Source organism: Schistocerca serialis, chromosome 3, assembly GCF_023864345.2.
Source record: "Schistocerca serialis cubense isolate TAMUIC-IGC-003099 chromosome 3, iqSchSeri2.2, whole genome shotgun sequence".
NCBI classification, from domain to species: domain Eukaryota; kingdom Metazoa; phylum Arthropoda; class Insecta; order Orthoptera; family Acrididae; genus Schistocerca; species Schistocerca serialis.
In genome coordinates this window covers 171040150-171063313 of record NC_064640.1, presented here as the reverse complement: position 1 = coordinate 171063313, position 23164 = coordinate 171040150, and the positions used below count along the sequence as shown (strand labels likewise).

At 38.4% G+C, this 23164-nt stretch overlaps 1 protein-coding gene across 4 annotated transcripts in view; it reads left to right on the top strand.

The window, feature by feature from the left end:
• The window catches only part of LOC126469888 (RNA-binding protein 1-like), a 38549-nt gene extending 15937 nt beyond the window's left edge, over positions 1-22612 (top strand). The window contains exons 2-5 of one of the 4 annotated variants that reach the window (XM_050097224.1): positions 5767-5982; positions 6055-6135; positions 7208-7297; positions 21936-22608. In XM_050097224.1, the coding sequence (XP_049953181.1) occupies positions 5767-5982; positions 6055-6135; positions 7208-7297; positions 21936-21939 (391 nt within the window). In that variant the 3' untranslated portion in view covers positions 21940-22608. Of the gene's footprint in view, positions 1-5766; positions 5983-6054; positions 6136-6393; positions 6753-7207; positions 7298-21935 lie in introns of those variants that run through there. The other 3 variants (XM_050097225.1, XM_050097227.1, XM_050097226.1) reach the window with 3 other exon arrangements.
• The last annotated feature ends 552 nt before the right edge of the window (positions 22613-23164 follow it).

Below are 23164 nucleotides of genomic sequence, written 5' to 3'. Positions count from 1 at the left end.
ATCTCCCAGTGCTTACTGCAACCTACGTCCTTCTGAATGTTTAGTGTATTCATCTCTTGCTTGCCCTCTATGATTTTTACCCTCCACGCTGCCCTCCAGTACTAAATTGGTGATCCCTTGATGACTCGGAACATGTCCTACCAACCGATCCCTTCTTCTAGTCAAGTTGTGCCACAAACTTCTCTTCTCCCCAATCTTCAGTTTTTATATGATCTACCCATCGAATCTTCAGCATTCTTCTGTAGCACCACATTTCGAAAGCTTCTATTCTCTTCTTATCCAAAGTAGTTATCGTCCATGTTTCACTTCCATACATGGCTACCCTCCATACAAATACTTTCAGAAACGACTTCCTGGCACTTAAATCTATACTCGATGTTAACAAACTTCTCTTCTTCATAAACGCTTTCCTTGCCATTGCCAGTCTGCATTTTATATCCTCTCTACTTCAACCATCATCAGTTATTTTGCTCCCCAAATAGCAAAACTTCTTTACTACGTTAAGTGTCTCATTCCCTAATCTAATTCCCTCAGCGTCACCCGAGTTAACTCGACTACATTCCATTATCCTCGTTTTGCTTTTGTTGATGTTCATCTTATATCTTCCTTTCAAGACACTGTCCATTCTGTTCAACTGCTCTCCCAAGTCCTTTGCTGTCTCTGACAGAATTACGTCATCGGCGAAGCTTGAAGTTTTTATTTCTTCTCCATGGATTTTAGTTCCTACTCCGAATTTTTCTTTTGTTTTGTTCACTGCTTCCTCAATGTACAGATCGAATAACATAGGCGAGAGGCTACAACCCTGTCTCACTCCTTTCCCAACCACTGCTCCCCTTTCATGCCCCTCGACTCTTATTACTGCCATCTGGTTTCTGTACAAATTGTAAATAGCCTTTCGCTCCCTGTATTTTACCCCCGCCACCTTCAGAATTTGAAAGAGACTATTCCAGTTAACATTGTCAAAAGCTTTCTCTAACTCTACAAATCCTAGAAACGTAGGTTTGCCTTTCCTTAATCTAGCTTCTAAGATAAGTCGTAGGGTCAGTATTGCCTCATGTGTTCCAATATTTCTACGGAATCCAAACTGATCTTCCCCGAGGTCGGCTTCTACCAGTTTTTCCATTCGTCTGTAAAGAATTCGCATTAGTATTTTGCATCCGTGACATATTAAACTGATTGTTGGGTAATTTTCACATCTGTCAGTGCCTGCTTTCTTTGGGATTGGAATTATTATATTCTTCTTGAAGTCTGAGGGTATTTCGCCTGTCTCGTACATCTTGCTCACCAGATGGTAGAGTTTTGTCAGGACTGGCTCTCCCAAGGCCGTCAGTAGTTCTAATGGAATTCCGGGGCCTTGGCTCGACTGAGGTCTTTCAGTGTTCTGTCATACACTTCACGCAGTATCGTATTTCCCATTTCATCTTCATCTACATCCTCTTCCATTTCCATAATATTGTCCTCAAGTACATTGCCGTTGTATAGACCCTCTATATACTCCTTCCACCTTTCTGCTTTCCCTTCTTTGCTTAGAACTGAGTTTCCATCTGAGCTCTTGATGTTTATACAAGTGGTTCTCTTATCTCCAAAGGTCTCCTTAATTTTCCTGTAGGCAGTATCTATCTTACCCCTAGTGAGATAAGCCTCTACATCCTTCCATTTGTCCTCTAGCCATGCCTGCTTAGCCATTTTGCACTTCCTGTCAATCTCATTTTTGAGACGTTTGTATTCCTTTTTGCCTGCTTCATTTACTGCATTTTTATATTTTCTCCTTTCATCAATTAAATTCAATATTTCTACTGTTACCCAAGGATTTCTACTAGCCCTTGTCTTTTTACCTATTTGATCCTCTGCTGCATTCACTACTTCATCCCTCAGAGCTGCCCATTCTTCTCCTACTGTATTTATTTCCCCCATTCCTGTTAATTGTTCCCTTATGCTCTCCCTGTAACTCTGTACAGCCTCTGATTTAGTCAGTTTATCCAGGTCCCATCTCCTTAAATTCCCACCTTTTTACAGTTTTTTCAGTTTTAATCTACAGTTCATAACCAATAGATTGTAGTCAGAGTCCACATCTGCCCCTCGAAATGTCTTACAATTTAAAACCTGGTTCATAAATCTCTGTCTTACCATTATATAATCTATATGAAACCTGTCAGTATCTCCAGGCTTCTTCCATGTATACAACCTTCTTTTATGATTCTTGAACCAAGTGTTAGCTATGATTAAGTTGTGCTCTGTGCAAAATTCTATCAGGCGGCTTCCTCTTTTATTTCTTAGCCCCAATGCATATTCACCTACTACGTTTCCTTCTCTCCCTTTTCCTACCACCAAATTCCAGTCACCCATGACTATTAAATTTTCGCCTCCCTTCACTATCTGAATAATTTCTTTTATCTCATCATACATTGTTGCATAATTGTTTCAGATTATCCAGCAGGACTAAAAGTATACATGTTTTTGGGTTTCTATGGCATAGTAGTGATACGGTTAGAGGCATAGTGATCTATTCCATTTTCATATTCTCATTTTAATGTTGAAGTTCAAAAATTAATGTTTGTAGCAGAATTGAAGGTGTGAGGGTGGATAATGATTTGTGCTACTTCCTAAAACATTTAAATAGTATTATGTGGAAAAAGTACTCATTTAATTTATATAAAGAAGAGTATTAAAAATTTGAAGGTAGGTTTGAAAGTAAGCCAGCAAATCTGTAGCCAATGTATTAATCATGTCTCCATAGAGTCGCTCACTATCTGGTTAATCACTGTAGTATTTCATCCAATATCAGTGATACACAGTTGCCAACATTCCCTTGTAGACACAGGCCCACAAAAGTCAGGGTTTGAAACTAGGTGTAGCACAGAATTTTAATGTGTTAAGTTTTTAAACACTCATTCTACTGCAAAGTGAAAGATATGTTACATAGGACTCTGTTTTATTTAGTGTTTGTAATTAATTGCTTCCTTGAGAGATGTTTGAATCTCGTAGCTTTAAGGGGACACAGTCGCAAACAGGCTCAAAAAAATCGAATTTTTTTTCTAGTTTTAATCTATGCTCCAATTATTTGCCTACAAAATGCCGTTTGTTTCATACAAATCTGATTATTAGATTCGAAGTTATTAATTTGTTCGTGAAGCATGGTAACTAGTGCCACGTCCATTTTTGCTTTGTCTTGCGCAGTAGTCAGCATTGACTATAGTACAACAATCATTTATGTTCCACGGATATAAATACTCTATTTGGGTTGCAAGAGAGAATTGTTATTCTGATGTTTGCCAGCCAGTCTGCATTGTCGACTATTGTTTGTCAGTTTCCTCATCCTAGTTGTTTACGTTTTGGTGATCCAAATGTAATGATTTTGTGAAACGGTATAACACAATGGGTAGAATAAGGAAGTTTGGATATAAGCCTAAGTTTCGTTGAAGTAAATATGTAAAAATAAACTGCGAAACTGCTAGTTTTGAGCAGAGGGCAGAAAATAATATTGAAAGTGAAGTCGGTGCGAGTGTCAGTGCTTCAAGCAAGAAGCTTCTAGGTGCTGCCGGTTTTCCAAGTGCCTGTCAAATGCGTGACAATGCAATGTGTGGTGTGAACAGTGTTTCTGTTGTTACTGACACAAACGTTCTGATCTCCATGACATTATTACATGAACTTATCGAAAAACACACAAATTGTAAAAACTGTGGTGGAAACGTTACTTTGCACGAAGATGTGGTGAAAACCAAGGGAATTGTTTGTAATTTAGTTTTGACATGTTTGGAATGTAGCTGTACTGCCAATACAATGTCATCCCACGTAACAAGAAGCAGATTGTATGAAAACAGTATAAGATTAGTGTATGCACTTAAATCTGTTGGAAAAGGGCGAAGTGCAGGTGTTGTTCTTTGTGCAGTAATGAACATTCCTCCACCTCCAAGAAAGTTTGATGTTTACAACAAGACTATTGGTGCAGTTGTAGCTGAGGTAAGTGAATCTACAATGTTGAAAGCAGCCAAAGAAGCAGTTCAGTTGAATGATACGAAATCTGACCCAAGGCAAATTTCTGCTGGTTTTGATGGCAGTTGGCAGAAACGTGGGTATACATCCCTAAATGGCATTGTGTCAGCAACTTCTTTTGATACTGGGAAGGTTCTGGATATTGAAATTATTACTAAGTTCTGTGACATCTGCAGAAAAAAATCCCACTATACAACATGTGTGCAAAAAGGACTATGATGGTTCTAGTGGAGGCATGGAAGTGGCTGGTGTTGCTAACATTTTCAAAAGGTCTGTGCAGTCAAGAGGTATCCTCTATACAGACTATCTTGGGGACGGGGACAGTAAGGCTTATCAGAAAGTGGTAGAAGATAAACCTTATGGGCCTAGAGTCAAAATTAATAAACTGGAATGTATAGGACATGTACAGAAAAGAATGGGATCACGACTTCTAAAGACATGTAAGGAAAAAAAGTTAGGTGGTAAAGGGGGCCTGACAAAGGCTGAACTAGACAGGATCCAGACTTACTATGGTATGGCCATTAGAAATAACTGCAACAATGTAGAAGCAATGAGGAGAGCCATCTGGGCTATATTCTTTCATAAAATTCCAACAGATGAGGAACCACAACATAACCTTTGCCCACGGGACCTGACAGCTGGTGCAAATTCAACAACCCAGCTACATCTTCTAGCTATAAGCACAAACATTCAATTCCAGAAAAAATCCTGCTAGCTGTGAAACCCATTTTCAGAGATCTTAGCCAACAAGAGCTCTTGAAAAAGTATCTCCATGTAAAAATTCAAACACCAAATGAAAGTTTGAATTCTGTCATTTGGACAAGGTTACCAAAAACTGTTTTCGTTAGAAAAGAAACACTAAAATTTTGTGTTCATGATGCAGTGATGTGCTTCAATGCTGGTGTGTCAAAGAAGACTGATGTATTAAGACTCTTGGGAACAAAGGATGGTATCAATACTGAAAGGGGACTGAAAAAGATTGACATGGACCGTATCCGTTATGCTGATATTTCTGCAGGAAATGCTACCAAGGAGGCCAGGATAGCCAGAAGATAGAAGGAAGATCAAGAAGCTGAGCCACAGTATAGCCCTGGAATGTTTTAAAAGTGTGTCTGTATGACATTGTACATTAATTTCTTGTATGTAAAACTTTAATACCATTTTTCTCAAAACTACATTTTTTGACCTTCTGGTACACTTTTCTCAAAAACTATGACTGCTACAGGCATCAGACTTACAGTAGCTCTTGTTAATGCAACGATGATTAATTACATAAAAAAATAGACCAGTAGTGATAAAAAGAACAGATTTACAAGCTCCAAGGTGTTTAGAAAGTTTTAATTTTTTGTCTTAAAGAACAAAAAAATGATTACTCATGAAATATATAAAATACATTAACCATTTTTTATGTGATTTGAGAATGATGTTTCAGCTGTACACTGTAAAAGATTCAGGTCTTTATCTCCATTAGTTACTTCAGAAAGTGTACCTGACGTTTGCTCGTTTTAGCATTGTTGCCTTATGGGAGTTCCCTCACGACTGTGTCCCCTTAAGTTCAGATGGAAACATTTTCCAGGCGTGCACTAGGAGTTAACTTCAGATGTTAGCTTACATAATTCTTGACAGCTACTTGCAAGCAGGAGAAATTGAATATCTGAAATACTGATATAATGTTACTGTTGAAAACCTCAGTAATATTTGATTTTATGCAAACAGTTTTGTTACAGTGATTTTAGCTCACTTAATGTACATATCTTAAATTGCAATTTTCAGGTCGACCATGTCAAGATACCGTGAATGGGACCTTTCGTGCAAAGTTTATGTAGGTAATTTAGGCAGCAGTGCTTCAAAATATGAAATTGAGGCTGCCTTCAGCAAATATGGTCCTCTGAGAGATGTCTGGGTTGCTAGGAATCCACCTGGCTTTGCGTTTGTTGAATTTGAAGATCCAAGAGATGCTGAAGATGCAGTGAGAGGCCTCGATGGCATGTAAGTTAATATTGCATTTATTAACTAGTTACTAATATTGAGTCAAATATTTAAGTAATATTGCTGTTGCAGGAGGCTGTGTGGAACACGCGTGCGAGTTGAGATGTCTACTGGACGTAGTCGACGAGGCGGTAGTTGGAGGGGTCGGTCAAGGTAAAGCCTGTTGCTACTAATTTTTTTATTTGAGACATACCTATTAAAAATACAAATATTACATGATTGAAATGTTTGATTACATTGTGTGCATATTTCCATTTGTTGCATTATCTTCTCATTGGTTTTTAAATGTTAAATTTTGTACCATAGAAAGTTAGCAAATTTTGGGTAAGTTTTTAACAGAAGTGAACTGATAGCGGGATGTTCTGGACAAGAGGTGGTGACATATTTATGATGATGTGGCACAATTTCCAGGGCTCACTCTTCTCCTTCTGATCTACCACCTCGTGCTCCAGACACCCTGATCTTCATGTTTTTGCTACCAACATGACGGGTCAACCAAACAACTTCCCCATATGAATGCTTCGCTCAGCTCGTCACGACGCAACGTGCACGTGTGCTACCCTTCTCAACCGGTTAGGCATAAAATTATGTGTGGCAGTTAACACCGATAATCAAAACCGACAGCCTTCCACTACCACCATTCCATGGAAAACCTGCCCAACCAACGCTGGCTGGGTTTTGTCCAACCTTCAACACAACATTCTGTCATCAATTGTCACCGGCACAACAATTGCAGCTTCTCATCTGCCCAACTTATCTTCTGTTGTCATGTAAGCTTACTTGCTTGCCCAGTTAAATGCAGTCTGGTATATAATCATAAATTAAACTTCATATGTTATTAAATTATAATGCAAGTAGATGATTACTTTCACTTGATAAAACTTCATATAGATTTTTGAAATTTAAATTTGTATGTTTGAACTATGTTAGCTGTGATATAAAAAGTTAGGTTTTCTGCATGAATAAGCAGTTAAAATTTTTACAGTACAAATAATTATTAAAAAATTAACATGACTGAGTCTAATAATTAGTTTTTCACCTAGGAGACTTTTTTATTTGATCTGTTTGTGAAGATAAAACAGTATGGTAATTGCGATTAGTTTGCCAGTCAGACTGCAGATTTTCATGCTTCAGTAATTATACCCTTATTGTAATTAGTGTTTATGGAATAGAATGATTGATGTTGTTAAAATATTTTGAGTGTTAATCTTGTTTTGTCTTGCAGGTCTAGGTCTCCTCGAAGGCGTTCTTATAGTCGGTCAAGATCTCGAAGTCGTTCACCTAGGCGATCGCGATCACTTTCCAGGGACAGGAGGTTAGTCACTGATAGAATACGTATAGCTGTGGCAAGGCAGTATTCAGAAAATTACCTCTGGTGGCTTAGAAATATACAACAGTGCTTAAAGAAAAATTACTAGAAAGTCCTAAAATTACACCTTCATGTTACTTTATTTATGCAACTGTCCTGAGCCATTATCGTAATCAACACAATGAGAACTGAACCATTTTTTCATGTTCATAAAAAGATGGAAATGACTTTGAGAAGAGTTAAGGTTCAAAAATTTACGCTCATACCCATACCAAAGTTCTTGGGTTTGATACTCAATAAATTTAAAATTCATGCAGGTAAAATGGTTTATGTCCCAACACTTAAACTCCATAAATTTCTTAGGTAATGTCACATCCTGCACTCTCAAAAACATAATTTTATTTGATGGGAATTTGTCAATTAGTTGAGAAATGATACTTAACTCTGTGTTATGTAGGAAAATAATATACAAAGGTGTAGATATAATTTAGTATATTTTAACTAACCAGTATTTTATTTAAATGTTAGCTCTTACAACCAAGTCTATACTGCTTTGTTGTTACATTGCCTAAGATGTCTGGAGGTAGAAAAGTAACTTCAAAGCTGTCTTTGTGATTGAATTAGCACACTCCATATTCAGTCATTGGTGTGGTTGGAGATACAGCTAGTAAGTTGGCATGAGGTTTTATTTACTAATCTACAAGGCTGCACAGAAAATATGTTAGCTTTGTTAATACACACATTTTTGCAACTTATTTTGCATTTTGGAACAAGAATTACAAAACGCACTTTTAACAGTAAGTTAATCAATTTACAGGTAGTTGATGTTTGGAGAAAAATACAGAATAATATGGACAAATATGTAAAAGCAGCTTTTTAACTGTGTTGCTGCACTTAGTGCAATGTCTGTACTTTTTACATTCCACTCAGCCTCAGAAAATAACTTTTTTGCACCTGTATAGGCTGCATGTAGAAGTAGGGTGCACCTAAACTTTTGACAAGCGATCACAGTAAAAAGTAAATCTTGAATATAGACCGCACTACTAAATTTATGAGGAAGTTTAATTACACAGTAATTAGGGTTGCATCTTTCTCCTCCCCCTTCTTAAATGCTTGCATAACTACAGTGTGACTATTAAGTTGGCAAAATAGAACAGCTTTTCTAAAACCAGTTAGTCATTTAATTGTGTTACTAATGATTGTAAATGAAGTTAATATAGTGTGTCCAAACATAATTACTCCCACCATGTGGCCTATACCTCCCTCCATTGGTACGTGTGTGGCGTGCATGAACCCCTGAACTATTGCAGACTTCCTTCTCTCCCAAGCTGCCTTCTCCTCCTGATATCCACTCCTTCCCATCCTACATCCTAGCTCCTGTGTCCACCCCACCTCCCCCTCTCCGCTCCACCCGTTTCTCCCCGCTCTTGTGTTCTCTCCACACCTCCCTTTATAAATTATTTCCGTCGTGTGAGTAAATTGGGGAAATTCTACCTCCCTAGTGTCTCCAGTGTGGGTCTCTCCCTCCTTACCCCCCCCCAATCCATCATCCCCCCTCCCCCATCTAGGTCACCAGCATGTGTAGCCAGTTCATGTGTCGGAGCTGTTATGTACCCATCTGGCTAAAACGTCTGGAACCTGAGCTGTGCCGGCCAAAGTGGCCGTGCGGTTAAAGGCGCTGCAGTCTGGAACCGCAAGACCGCTACGGTCGCAGGTTCGAATCCTGCCTCGGGCATGGATGTTTGTGATGTCCTTAGGTTAGTTAGGTTTAACTAGTTCTAACTTCTAGGGGACTAATGACCTCAGCAGTTGAGTCCCATAGTGCTCAGAGCCATTTGAACCACCTGAGCTGTCGGCACATCTTGCCTAAGAGTTGTTGCTCGTCCTTTTGGGGCATCAAAACTCCTGGCAATGACTGCCATGCTAGGCTACCCTTGCCACGGCTGGGTGGTGCCTAAGGGGGTGAGTCCCTGATGGGAATGGGTTTTACTAAGGTGGATGCTCTGCAAATGAAGTGTTAGGCTCAGTACTTCCAGCTACTCTTCAGCGGTAATCTCTTAAGTCTGTAACAGTTCTGTCTCTGCTCCTACATTTGCTTCCTTGGCATTCCCCTCCCTGGGAGGAGGGCCAGGCACCCCAGCTTGGGGTGAAACCCATTCCCTGATTCTTTAGTTTGTTCCAACTTAGGAGACTTTGACTAATACACATTGCTCTTTCCTGTAAAACACATCAAAGAATAGTTCGGTGAAGTTGACTAAGTGAGATGTGATCTGGTTCCCTACTGATGAAAACCTCTTCTGCCAGTCGTTTGGTTTCCCTTCATGCTTAAGAGACAACCCAGTAAGCATCACTTCTCACCAGTCCTTAAATGTGACTTAGGTCATTATCTTCCACAGGGACTCCTCCTTCAGTCTGACAAGAAAATCCGGAATAATCTGTCACAGCATGACGTTAATTTCGTCCCTAGAGTCCAGAGAGGTCTTAAGGACAATTGAATTGATACTGGTGCTTTCATCCTGGCTTTTGGGAGGGGGGGTTACCATTTTAGTCACAGTTGTGGTTTAATGTTGCAACTTAAAACCCTATATCCCACCTCCCATGCCCTATTTCTGGTGCCTCCGGTTTGGTCACTTGTCTTCACAATGTGAGGAGGATCCTGTTTGCAGTGACTACGGGTGCCTCCTCCATGTGGGGAGTCCTTGCAGACCATTTCCCAAGTTCATGAGCTGTTCCAATCTACATTTGCCTTGGCCACCATATTGTCTGATCTATCAAAAGGAGAGGAAAATCCGGGAATTCTCCTACCGACTATCCTTTTACTGGAGAAGAAACTGATGGGGGCTCCCTCTAGCAGCCCCCTTCCTTGGTGTCTCCAGGGCAAGAAGCTTGTTAGTCAGCTGCGGGACTCATGCTCTGTGCACCTCAAGGCCATTCGTTCTTTCAAATCCTGATACTGCTACAACTTAGTCTCTTTCTGACCACACTACCTCTTGCCATCTGAAGAATGAGGAGTAGGAGGAGGAGCAGCACAAGTCTCCCTTCCTCCAACATCCCAAGGGACTGTCGCCCCTCCCTTTCAATTAGGGCCCAATATTACATTCATGGATGTCATCCTTCCCAGTGACACACTGACTTGGCACAGTGATACAGTCTGCCCCATTCAGTGTCCAGCAGCTTCATATACTATCATCCAGTGGAACTCTAATAGTTATTATTGTCACTTTCTGGACTGGCAGTCTCTTCTTTCTCTCTACTCCATAACTTGCATTGTAGCAATCTCATTTTGTGGATACTCATATGTCAGCTCTTTGTGGTTTCCAAGGCTTCTGCTGGAACTGGGTCAGCCCTTTGTGAGCTTTCAGTAGTGTTTGTCTGTTGATCCACATGGGCATTTCGTTCCTCTTCATACTGTGCTTGAAGTGGTGGCCATTCGGATCCATTTAGACTCTCCGCTAACGATATGCAGTTTTTCTAACCCCCCCCCCCTCCCCCTCCCAGACCGGCCACCTTAACTTCCTGCTCTACTTTCCCTCCCTCCCTATTGGGGATTTTAATGCCCATAATCCTCTGTAGGATGGTACTGCGACCATCGACCAGGGCAGGATTGTTGAAGACCTGCTGGGAGGTTTTGATCTCTGCCTCCTCAGCACTGGAACCCTACACATTTCAGTGTGGCACACGCTTTTTCTCAGACGTTGATCTGTCCATCTGTAGCCCTGGATTCGTCCTATCAATTCAGTGGGAAGTTCACAATGATTTGTGCAACAGAGATAATTTTCTGATCATCTTATCTTTTCTCCCGCGCTGCTCTGCATGCCCTCCCAGGTGAGCCTTCACTAATACGGATTGGTATGCCTTTTCCTCGACTGCCAATCCAACTGCTCCACAACACAACAGCAGTGATGAACCCATATGGAGTTCGACCAATGCCATCCTTTTGGCAGCTGCTTCGGTGATTCCTTCTTCCTCAGGTTCTTCCTGTCAGAGGACTGTCTCTTGACCACCTCCTGGCCTTCAGACGGCTTCACGCCCAAGCCTGTTATCGTGTTAAATGCCAGATGGATTTGTTGGGAACGATATGTAGCTGTCGTAGGGCTGCATACTCCTCCTTTGTGGGTATGCTCAAAGATCTGGGGCATTTTTAACTGCTGTCTTCCAACAAGTGTCTCAGAAATTTCTCTGAATGCTGTTATCCTCACAAGCCTGGACTTTGTCGCTAAGCATTTTGCCCAAGCCTCAGTGTCGGTCAACCACCTGCCCGTGTTGTCTCCTCAAACAAAATCTGGAATGACTCCCTTTATCTCTCATTCCTCACCGTGTGGAATCTTAAAACGCTCCATTAAGTGAATGGGAGTTAGTCAGTGCCCTTGCTCTCTGCTTTGACACGTCTCCTGGAACATACCAGGTACACAACCGAATGCTTCAACACTTAATGGTGGCTTATACGTGGCCTTTTTAACCATGTCTGGAGCAAGGGGAATTCCTTCCACATGGTGAGAGAGTGCAATTATTCCAGTTTGGAAATCAGGTAAACAGATTCTTCAGATGGACAGGTATCATCCAGTCAGTTTAACCAGTGGTCCTCTGTAACTTACTTAAATGTATGGCAACTTACTTAAATGTATGGGGGTGTCGAAGGCTGTATTGTGTCCTTGAATCATTGGCTTCAATCCAAGGTGCTTTCTGCCAATGCTGCTCTACTGCAGATAATTTAGTCCACTTGTGGAGTCCATCTAAATGGCTTTTGCACAGCATCAACACCTTTTTGCTGTCTTCTTTGATTTGCATAAAGTTTATGGTACCACATGACACCGCCATACACGAGTGGAGCCTCCGTGGTGTGCTCCCAATTTTTATCTAGAATTTTCTTTCATGTTGCATTTTTCATGTGCAGGTTGGCATCTCCCGTAGCACCTTCTATCTGCAGGAGAATGGGGTTCTACAGGGTTCTGTTTTGAGTGTCCCTCTCTTTTAATGGCTGTCAATGGTCTGGTGGTGGTTGCAGAGCCTAGTGTGTGTCCCCCACCACTGATGATTTTTGCATTTATTTTTGTTTGGCCGTGATGGGCATTGTTGCTGAACACAGACTGCAGGATGCAATATACAGAGTGCAGGCATGGGATCTCTCCCTCCTGGCTTCCACTTTTCAGTTGCCAAGACCTGCATTACGTGTTTCTGTTGTCATACAGTCCATTCACATTCGCATCTGACCTTGATGGCCAGTTCCTTATTGTGGTGGACTCTCCATTGTTTTTAGGACTGGTCTTTGGTACCCGGTTGACATGGCTCCCCCATCTTTGTGATCTAAGACAGATATGTTGGTCACACCTCAGTGCTCTTCGATTCTCAGCTACACCAACAGGGCTGCAGATCACTCTACTCTGATGCGGCTCTACACAGCAGTCTTGTCTCAATTACGGCAGTTTCGCATGTGGCTCGATGTCACATTTGATGTTGCAGATGCTGGACCCAATACACCATTGTGGGGTGACTGGCAACTGGTGTTTTTCAAACTAGCCCTGTGATCGGCCTCCTAGCAGAGGCAGGAGTTCCACCATTGTGGCTTCTGCACCATTTGATCACTGATGCATTACATATCCGCTGCTCCCTGGAGCACCTGAATGTGTCTCCTCTTTCCAGATACAGAAATGCACGTCCCATAGTGGTATCCCAGGTGTGTGGTTAAGATTTCCATCCACATCTGCTCTTCTCTCTCTCTCTCTCTCTCTCTCTCTCTCTCTCTCTCTCTCTCTGAACTCCAGCATTCCACACACACACACACACACACACACACACACACACACACACACACACACACAGTGTAGAACCCTTTTATTGACACTGGAGTCAGTGTTTTCAACACTTTTCAAGACTGTAGCTACAATTGAATCTGTCATTATAAAAAGGTCATAAGTCCATAAAACATGATTTTGAGATATTCAAAGAAAACTGTTTTATGCTTCAATGGTAGAAGTTATGAAGTACTTGGATTTTTATACTCTGGTGTACCTGGAAACCATTAAATCTACATCTTCAAATCATCAATTTTTATTTTCATATTCTTCAAATTAATTTTTATTCGTGGACTCACTACCTTTTCGAACCAGATTAAAATAATAGAACAGCTGTAGAATTTTGAGAATTTATTAATAAACACAAATCACAAATAGTATTTAACATAGTCATCATTACAGATAAGCAGTGTTGCAACATTTTCTGTAGGTTTCATGCACTTTCATCTTCAGCTGTTGTAGACCAAGTGAATAAATCAGTATAAAAGTTTTTGAGCTCCTCTGGGATGTCCTGTTCCAGTTTTTTTTATATCATTGATCTTAACTTTGTTTATAGGATATTTCTCTCCATGTGCTAAGGTTGTTGTGAGTGTGACGTTTGCTAGGTGTTTTAAAAGTCTGAAAAAGTCAGTCCATCAATGAATGATTGGGTTACTAATATCCCTGGGTTGTGGCTGTCATACTCAATCATATTGTACTGTGAAACGCTGAAGTTGACTTTCATTGAACTGTCTTTTTCCCATTGTTTCTAAACTCTGGGAATTGCATTTAGAAAGATCTGGCCACCAGTCCTTATAGTTCTTAACAATGTTGTTATCCTCAAGGTAGTTGACAATGAATGAGTTCATTTTATTGGCAGGATGAAGAATAAGTTCAATATATTCTTTCACAGTTTGTCATAACTTTCTACTTATGCCCCCAAACACCCTATCACAAGGTAAGAAAGAGTAACCCCAGATCGGAAAGTATTGAAAATTTTCTTCAAACATACCAAGCTCTACTAATGCCATTAGGAATCGGACTACTGTATTGTTACGGTTTTGTCCTGGGCCACCATCAGAGAAATTGTGCATATTCTTAATATTTTTATCAAAGTAATGTTCACCGAAGAAAGCAAGCAAGAAACTACAAATCTCATTACCTCCCTTTTTGGCTATTCCTTCATGGAATACAAAGAAATGAGGTTTGCCAGTCTTAAGGGGATACGGAATCACCTATCCCCCCAATGTTAAAATATGCCTACTATAGGAAACATTTTCTCGCAAACTACTGGAGACAGAGAGATAAATTTTTTAGTGTAATTTTTACTGTACGTGCATTGATATGTTACAACAATACTAAAACAACAGTTTATTGTCAAAGTATTTTTTAACAGAGATATTTTACATTTATTTTTAAGTAAATTTTTTCCGTCACTTTTTACTAGGTTATCACCCCTAAGTCTTTTGTAGTAAGTCAAGTAATTAAAAAATCGTTGTTTCAGTTTGTGAAAGAAACCCATGTGAATAAGTCATAAAAATTTCAGCCTTCTAGGTTTTAAAATTATAAACAGCCGACCAGTTGCAATGGATAAAGAAATTATTTACCTAGGTTTCAACAAACATAAATTTGTCTTCTTCAGAAGGTAACCTAAGGACAATGAACATCATAGCTCTTCTAGGTTTGCCAGTACCCGAGATAACATTCGTAGAAGAAGTAAAAAAGCAAACTTATGGGAAACGGACAAAGAAGATTAAAACGTTCCTGATCCATAGTTAATACCCCATTCACAGTCTTCATACTTATCAAGTCTTCTTTTGGCACCCCTCTGCACCTATCTTGGTTTTTTCACTAATGTCTTGATATTGTCAGCATGCCTTAGTCTGTGCTGATCTAAAGTCAACATAGCACTTACTGTGTGGGAACCAACACACAAACCCAACTTTTAAAGGACCTGGCATTTAGTTATATTCCCAAGATTGAAAGTTGCCACAGCATCATACACACCAAAATATAGTGTATTAATTCTGACAAACCCTGTTTTTGTGAGCTGATACCATGTCACACTATTCAATCACTTGTTGGGGTTCTGCAGTTTTCCATGAAGACATTTCATCAGAAGACTTCTGTCAGCCAGATCTCTGAAAATGGGCTTTATTTCTTCCATGATGGCTAATGGTAGACTGTGGTGGTGAATGTATATCTCTCCAGTTGTTAGTCCCCTATTGTATTTACACCAGCTCTTTTCACCTTTGGGACACAAACCATCATTTCTTCAAGATTGCCTGTATTTTGCCTGATTGCAAGGCCATAGCAATTCTGAATGTGGTCTATTATGGAATCAGTCAATCTTCCTTTGCCATGCAAGGTTTTCCCATAATCTAGTTTTTTTCCTTTTCGTAATTGATTTTAACCTTCTCAGCCTGGCACCCATTCTCTTCTGAACATGTCCTATGCATTCAAGTTTGCTCATTTTACACTGTTCCCATATGGTTCGTTTTCCAAAACTTCTTCGAATGCTTTAGTCACCATCTCCCAGATACTTGACATAGCGAACATTGTACCACTCTGAAGAGCGATCAAAAATTTTTTCATCTCCGCAACCTCCATGCCACCACTAGTACCATAATAATTAGCAACACAATCATAACTGTGTTCATTTTTCAGCCTGTCTTTGCATCTACGGTATTGAAACACCAATAACCTTGCCAGTGTCAACACTAGTTGCTGTTATAACACTATTGTTGCAGGTGTGGCCCCTTTTTTGCCACTGCTGTCAAAAGCTACTGTGAGGCCACAACTGCCATCATTTTCTTTCACTGCTTCTTCCACAGCTACCTGCATTGACTTTGTGCTACATCTTCAACTGCAGATACTAGTACATAGTTGTAAGCACCAAACTTTGAAGGTACACTTGGAAGATTTAGAACACCGCACAGCATATCACCAGCTGCTTTGCCCTTACCAATTGCTCACAATCCATAAACTAACCTAATATTTACACTGTAAAGTTCAGTTTTCTTGTATCCATTATTTACAGTAACTGAAACAACTTGGAAACTTACAGCTGTACTTATAAACACTGCATATTAAATTAAACTGGGCTGCCAGGCCAACATGGGACTCTACTTTCAGAGAAATGTTTCCTTGACTTTTTTGCAGCACACTCTGTTTTCAAGAGCTTCGCACAATATACTTATATCAATGAGTTCATTAACTTCTTTCCCTTTATCAAGTAAATTATATTTCTCTTCCAAATTGCTTAGTTTTTTATGAGAAGCATTGTTTTCATTTGGAGTAAGTTCATTCAGCAAATTAGCAGTAAGTGGACTCACGTTTTCCAACACTGATGATGAAGAACTGCTTTGCTTTGCTAATGAATCGCTATTTCTTTTCCTTTGCCAGTTCGCACACTTTTGCTCTAGCTTGAGGCATTTTCACTGTGAAAAATGAAGCACCAAATACGGAATAACTCGACAACTACTACTTTCATATAGCACCCTGTTTACAAACAATCATATCACAAAGTTAGAGTAACTTGAGGAAACCAGAGGGAAACATTTTCAGACAAATAATGTATAAAGTGTGGCTGGAAAGTGGGATATTTGAATTTATGTCACAGAAATGTACTGCCAAAAAGTTTATGGTCAGCCATGAGAGACGTGTAAAAATAAAGCGCAATACCTGATCTCACAAATCTATAAAAATAAAATATTTATAATTCTAGTAGAGCTATGTATGATATGTCATTTTAAAGAGGAAAGTTGATGGAATATAATACGTCAATAAAACAAAAATCTGAGTTTTTAACCCAAAATCAGTTTCTGTATCCCCTTAAAGTTGTAAATATTGAAAGTAAAGACCCAGAGCTGACGTAGGTAAAACACTTCCTGTACTGTAGTGCAGGGAAATGGTATGTTCTGCATAAAATCCGTACATATTCCTTCGACATCGTTTCGAATGCACTTTTCCCATACAGCTTTTATCTTTTTATAAAAACTTCTTGGTCCTTCGGATATGAACCATTTGCTCAGCAACAATCACTCTTTTAGATGAATCATAAGGGTAAGTGTTTTTTAGTTCAAAGCTCCTCACAGTAACTACAAACATCTTTGTGAGGTCTACCAAACCTGTAATTATAATTTTTGTGGGAAAACTTAAAATAAAATCCATATTTTACATCCAAATCAGGGAATGTGTCTAGAAATAGTGAATGCATAATCTTTACATTCAAACCGGCCTTCAAATACTTAATATCTCTGTTTGCATATTGAGTGACTTTTACCTCAAACGATTCAGTGTGTTACTTTATTTTATCAATAACATCACCTTTTATAGCTCTGACTCTGCTTCCCATGCTCTTACCCTGTTATCTACAGGAGATTTTCCTAAAACCAGCGGGTCTCGTAATCTTCGAATCATCCCGTCACTTTTCAGGCCGTGAATATTAATAAATGCAGTTTTACATACCAGAATTCTCTTTCCGTGAACTTGAACATTATATTTGAAGTTCTTCTTCCTACTTTTTGGATTATCCTTTCTTGGGCGTCTGTGAGTAATTTCCGTATCTTCCATAAGATCTTGTAGATATCAATCTTGTGCATCCTTGCTCCCGAATTCCTTGAATATTTCCAGGATCTGGGCTCTGTTTATCTCAATGGCATCAAAACAGCGAAGCTTACAACTGCAACAGAAGAAAGCAGTGCTTAGAGTAAGCAAGGGAAACGTAGGCTTTATGTTTTACTATACATATAAAAAAACATGTATTCAACATTTAGTTCTTAAATTCATACTTACTTGGAATTTTTTCCCCGTTGCAGTTGCAGGAATGTTTTGTCCCTTGTAGTTAATGTACGTTTCTCCTCGTAATCTAGCCTTCTTTATTATGATGGGTTTGTATTTATCATAATGCCGTATGCCTTTCCTCTTTTTATGGCTGCTACCTTCTTAGAGTCCATGCTCTTTTATGGTTAAATTGATACTACTAATGAAAGATCAGACAATCACACAAGATTTGTCTTACAATGTAGTGCCAACAATAGATCATGAAATCGGTACTGGTAAAATCTGATTGTTGTTAATGTAGGGACTTAAACCGTAGGCTACTTTCGGTGATTTAAAAAATATTTCATAAAACTAATGAAGATGTAGTATGAAAATGTCGTGAGTCCTGGACTCACGACATTTATTACCAAATAAATATTGTGGCAATTATTTTCTTGGCTTTAAAGGCAGAAACTCGTGACGTTGTCAACAGAAATACCTGCATCTACAGATGGAGAATGCAAAAATACTGAAATCTGAATTTGTGAAAAATTAGACTCGTGAGCTTTTCATAATAACTGATAAAATTAGAAAATATTCCATGAACATTTTACTGCTGTGGGCAAGTTAGTAATGCTCTACTGCTCCCAGGTGCTGAGAATGCGTTTAAATGCAGCCTCTGCATTTTCTTTGTAAACTATTGACGTGCTACAGTGTCCCATTCTGCTGACCCTCTCACTGCCGCAAACTAGTTGTTTCCATATACCAGTGAATGATAAAAAAAACTTGAGTTTTTATCACAAAACATGTGCCTCTTATGTGTTATCATTTGCAAAAAAATCTCATTTCGATATCTTGAAGTGTTCATGAAATATGGCGATTGTTACGAGCATTATTCCAAAAGCGCAGGGATGGAATTGAGTGCGACTCACACAATGGTCCAATAGATATAAAAACTAATAACTCGAGAATGAAATTATATTGTTCTGCTTGCGATTTTAAATACAATATCAGTATCTTATCTACATTTCATACACAGTAATGTGCAAGCTAAAATCAACCACATGCCAAGGTTATGCAATGCATTTTTACCTCGGCAAACCTGTCAAGATTTTCTACATTGTTTTACTTGATGCAGAATGGTAACTGTGACAAATAACAAAGAAATTGTCCTTTAGAGTGAAGGTGTGGGTCATTCCATGTCAACTCATCTAGACCTCAATGCTGGACCATCAGATTTAGTTTAAATTTTATGTGAACAATTGCACATGTTCCCAATGAACATTGGTAAAGTTTAACGTTCATCAAAGCAGTACTGTCCAAGATAAGTCACTAGTTTGACTCCATGCATAACTTTTCACAGGTCAAGCATGAACTCGTAGCAACTTCGAGCTGTTATATCTTGGGGAAATATTTTGTTGAAAGAAATCAAATTTGACAATGTTGTGTACAACTTTGTGTTCTCTTAAGAATAATAATGAAAAGAACATGATGAACCATTTTCAACCAGGAAAGTTTACGCAAAATTGCCACCCAAAAAGATTTTCAAGGTTTAGTTTCTTAAATCTCAGGGACTACTGGTATGTAAAATGTGAAAGCAGGCATGTAGTAACCTAACAACATAAGGTTCCCAAATATAAAGATTCATTTATGTGCCACTTTCCAATGCTGAATAAATTAGTCAAAAGTGGAAGATTTTGTAAAAAGGTTGGAAATGAGGTATTTTCGACCTGATTTTGCCAACGAGGTAAACTCCCCATTGCACTGCCATCAGATTTAGTGGTAAGATGGTCCAGTGGACACCACATCAAAAACTGAACACCGATCAAGCATGGAACCAGGAAGAAGGTGTACTGGACTGAGAAATAAAAAAAGAGCAAAATAGAAACAGTGAACGGTCCAAGAACCAGAAGTACAATATAGAGCAGCTGTGACTGTAATAATGTAAGAGATGTGAGGCCAAACCTTCAAAATGTTTATGAAGAAAATACATACAGTTTTACAGGCTGGCCAAATTTCATATCTATCAACAAAATACTGCCAGAGATAGCTCAGTCACCAGAGGCGAGGATCGAATGGTGAGTGCGAAGTCGTGGAATGGAGTGTGTGTTGGAGGAAAATGGGTGAGGAGCAAAAGAAGGGAACTGGTAGAGTAAGAGAACCCACAGAACAACAAACAAGTAGCAGTCATTTACACATTAAACAGACTTCCACCTACTCACCATTTAAACCATTAACTCCATCACTACATCTTCATTTCTCTTACATATTAAATAATCACGTAACATAATTCAATATCATAGCAAACATACGATGAATAATAGGAAGAGTACATTTCTACATATAAAAAAAAACAACCTAGCAGTAAAGTGGGTAATGCTATGCAAAACACTAGAGGTGTATGTAGCCAGAAAGAGAGATAGGAGTGGTAATACATTGTGGTTGTGTTCCACATTGAGAGAGCATACTTCTGCAAAGCAGTAATCTACAGTGCCAAAAGAAAGAATAACTTAAAAACAGCCAAGCAGGCGGTGCTTCCTGCTGTCAGAAATACCAAAGTAAAAGCGACAAACTGTTACTCGATCTAAGAAGACAGCCAATTTGTAAATATCTCTCATTAAAGACCACTGATCTTTTATGTCAATCAAATGAAGCACAGTTGTGTAGTTGTAAAGACAGAATTAAAAGACCTTCAATAATTACAAAGCAACTATGGACAATGACACCCAAATTATAACTTTAATAAATGTAAATTTTAGTGACTGATTACATAATTCTTCTTTTGTTCTAAAAGTAAATTTTGTAACAAACATATAAACATAACATTAACCTATGCCATGATACTTTTTTTTTTTCCTTCTGAGAAAGCTTTTCAAAAGGTGGAATTTGTTAGTCCACGTAGACGATAGTATAATCCTAAGTACATTAGGCCTCCCTCTGGCTCTTTTTCATGTGAAGATAAATCTAATTTGAAAAATACTTGCAGTTAAGCAGCAAAGAAATAGAAATTAGCTGTACTAATTGTATTTTATGAAGTCCACTGAAGCAAGAAATAGCTTCAAGCAGTATTTATATGTTACAGTTATAAAGTTTAAATAAAAATATTTACATAATTAATTTTTTGTTTATTTATAGGTACAAGTCTATAGTCCTGGTAAACATTGAAAATCCTGTGCCATGATACTGTAGCTCATCACTAAGGGAACTGAAATAAAATGGCACAGCCTGTTGATAAAATTTGTGCAATATTTCATTTTCTGTCAGGAATCTGATACAGTGTCTGCCGAAAATGAAATACAGCACAGTAATAGATTTTTACCAATGAGCTGAGCTATTTTGTTTCCGCTCATGTACCCTGGTGCTGTGATAACAAGATTTTGAGATTTTGGTGTTTACCAGAACTGCAGGCATATACCTGCAAACAACAAAAAATTACTTACCCAGCTGTATTTTTTTGAGATGATAGTAAAATCTTTGGCAAACTCTTGTAAACCGTTAATGTATAAAAACTTAAGGAAAAAATTGTTTTCTGCGTGAAAGGAGGTATTGTCTGTCAGCTGGTGGGTCCTCATCTTGGGTAGAGAAAATTTTAACATTAATGTATACAAGGAACAGCTTACAGCAGGAAGGTGCTATGATTCATATTTGGTGCGATTTTCGTTTCTGTAGGCAGTATAAAACTTTAAGGATTTGAAAAAAAAAATCGAGATAAATTTGCACAAAATTCTTGAGCAAGAAGTCAGAAGATACTGTGTTAGACTTTATTCATTCAAGATTCATCTCGCAATGATGTAGGATTTGTCAAGGTAAGACAGTGACCACACACAGCATACACAACATGCTTTGAGGATAGGTGGTTGGCAGGAATTCCCTAGTCCAAACACAATAAAAAAAATTAGTCATAATAAGAATCAGGAAAGACAGATGCTTCCTCCATTTTCAAGAACACTTCATATACAGTAATCAATAACACACAATAAACAGTTAGTTGCTAAATGACTTGATAAATATTGGTAAACAGAAACTAAATAAAACAATTGTAAAAATCCGATAATGATAAGAAAATAGTTGCTGAATATCAGTAAAATGCAAATTTTTGGCTGTTTCAGGTGAACTGGCAGCGGTTCAAATAACGAACTCCGTAAAGGTTGGATTACTGTCAAAGAGCTGATAGAGGTAGACAGGCTGAGGATCCAATAGTGCTTATTGTAAAACTCATTACATGTTCATTTATGGTTTAGTTTTACACACAACAGAAGTGCTAACTGTTACCTAAAAAGTATCTAGTATGATATTTGTCATTTTTGTTGTATACTAAGTCCTGATCTCTTTACATGTGAAAGAAAATTCTTTTATTTGTTATTGATTCCACAGTTCCATATCTGTGGATTAGCATTGTTATAAACTAGCATTCCTTTCTACACTCTAAAGAGGTTTTTTAAAACGTCTATGTAAAGGCTTTTTGAATGTCGTACAAATAAAATCATTTGTATGCTAATACTTCTCTTTTGAAGAATGCACGTTCTATTTCTTTATAAGCAGTTATGATTTTATGCAACATAATTTTGTATTGTATATTGTATGTAGTGGCATGAATTTTGCTCTAGTGCTGAATTAAGTTATACTTTAATGCCCTTACAGTGCATATTTATATCAACACTGCTGTGTAGTAATTATTAAATACGTAGATTATAGTATATTACCATAAGTGTCTAACTATGAGTTGATTTAAGTATAGTATGGTATTTGTTATATACTTGTTTTAAATGTGACTTAGTTAATAAATATTTTTAAAAATCACTGTTGTTCATGACCAATGTGAACAAAATTTCCCACAAATTTCAAAATCTCTAGACATTCACTCATGGGTGAATGTAAATAGCTGAAGAAGTCATTAAAGATCTGACACACAATCAAATAATTCTTAAAGTATCTCTTGTTTTCATGTTACACATTTTGTAACATTTCTTACTTGATTAGTCAGATTGTGAAAATCAGATGTTTCCTGAATATAAAAGAATCTGGCAATATGTGATCTTATGAATTTGTGTTACTTCATATTTTGCTGGCAGCGTTATCTGTTGTTAAAACAAAAAATGTCTATTTGAACCAGATTTGTTCGGCATACAAAGGTGTTGCAAAGAGCTGCACAGTTTTGCTCCTACGTGGCTATATTCTTAGAGTTGGTACTCTATACATGGTTGGAGGTACCTTGTGTGTACAGTTACTTCCCTCATCCATAATGTGCAACTAGATCATGAAAAAGATATTCTTAATTGTACTTGTTTTCTGGCTATATCTGTTACCAGATGTTGAGTCTTGTACCCTAAGAATCAAG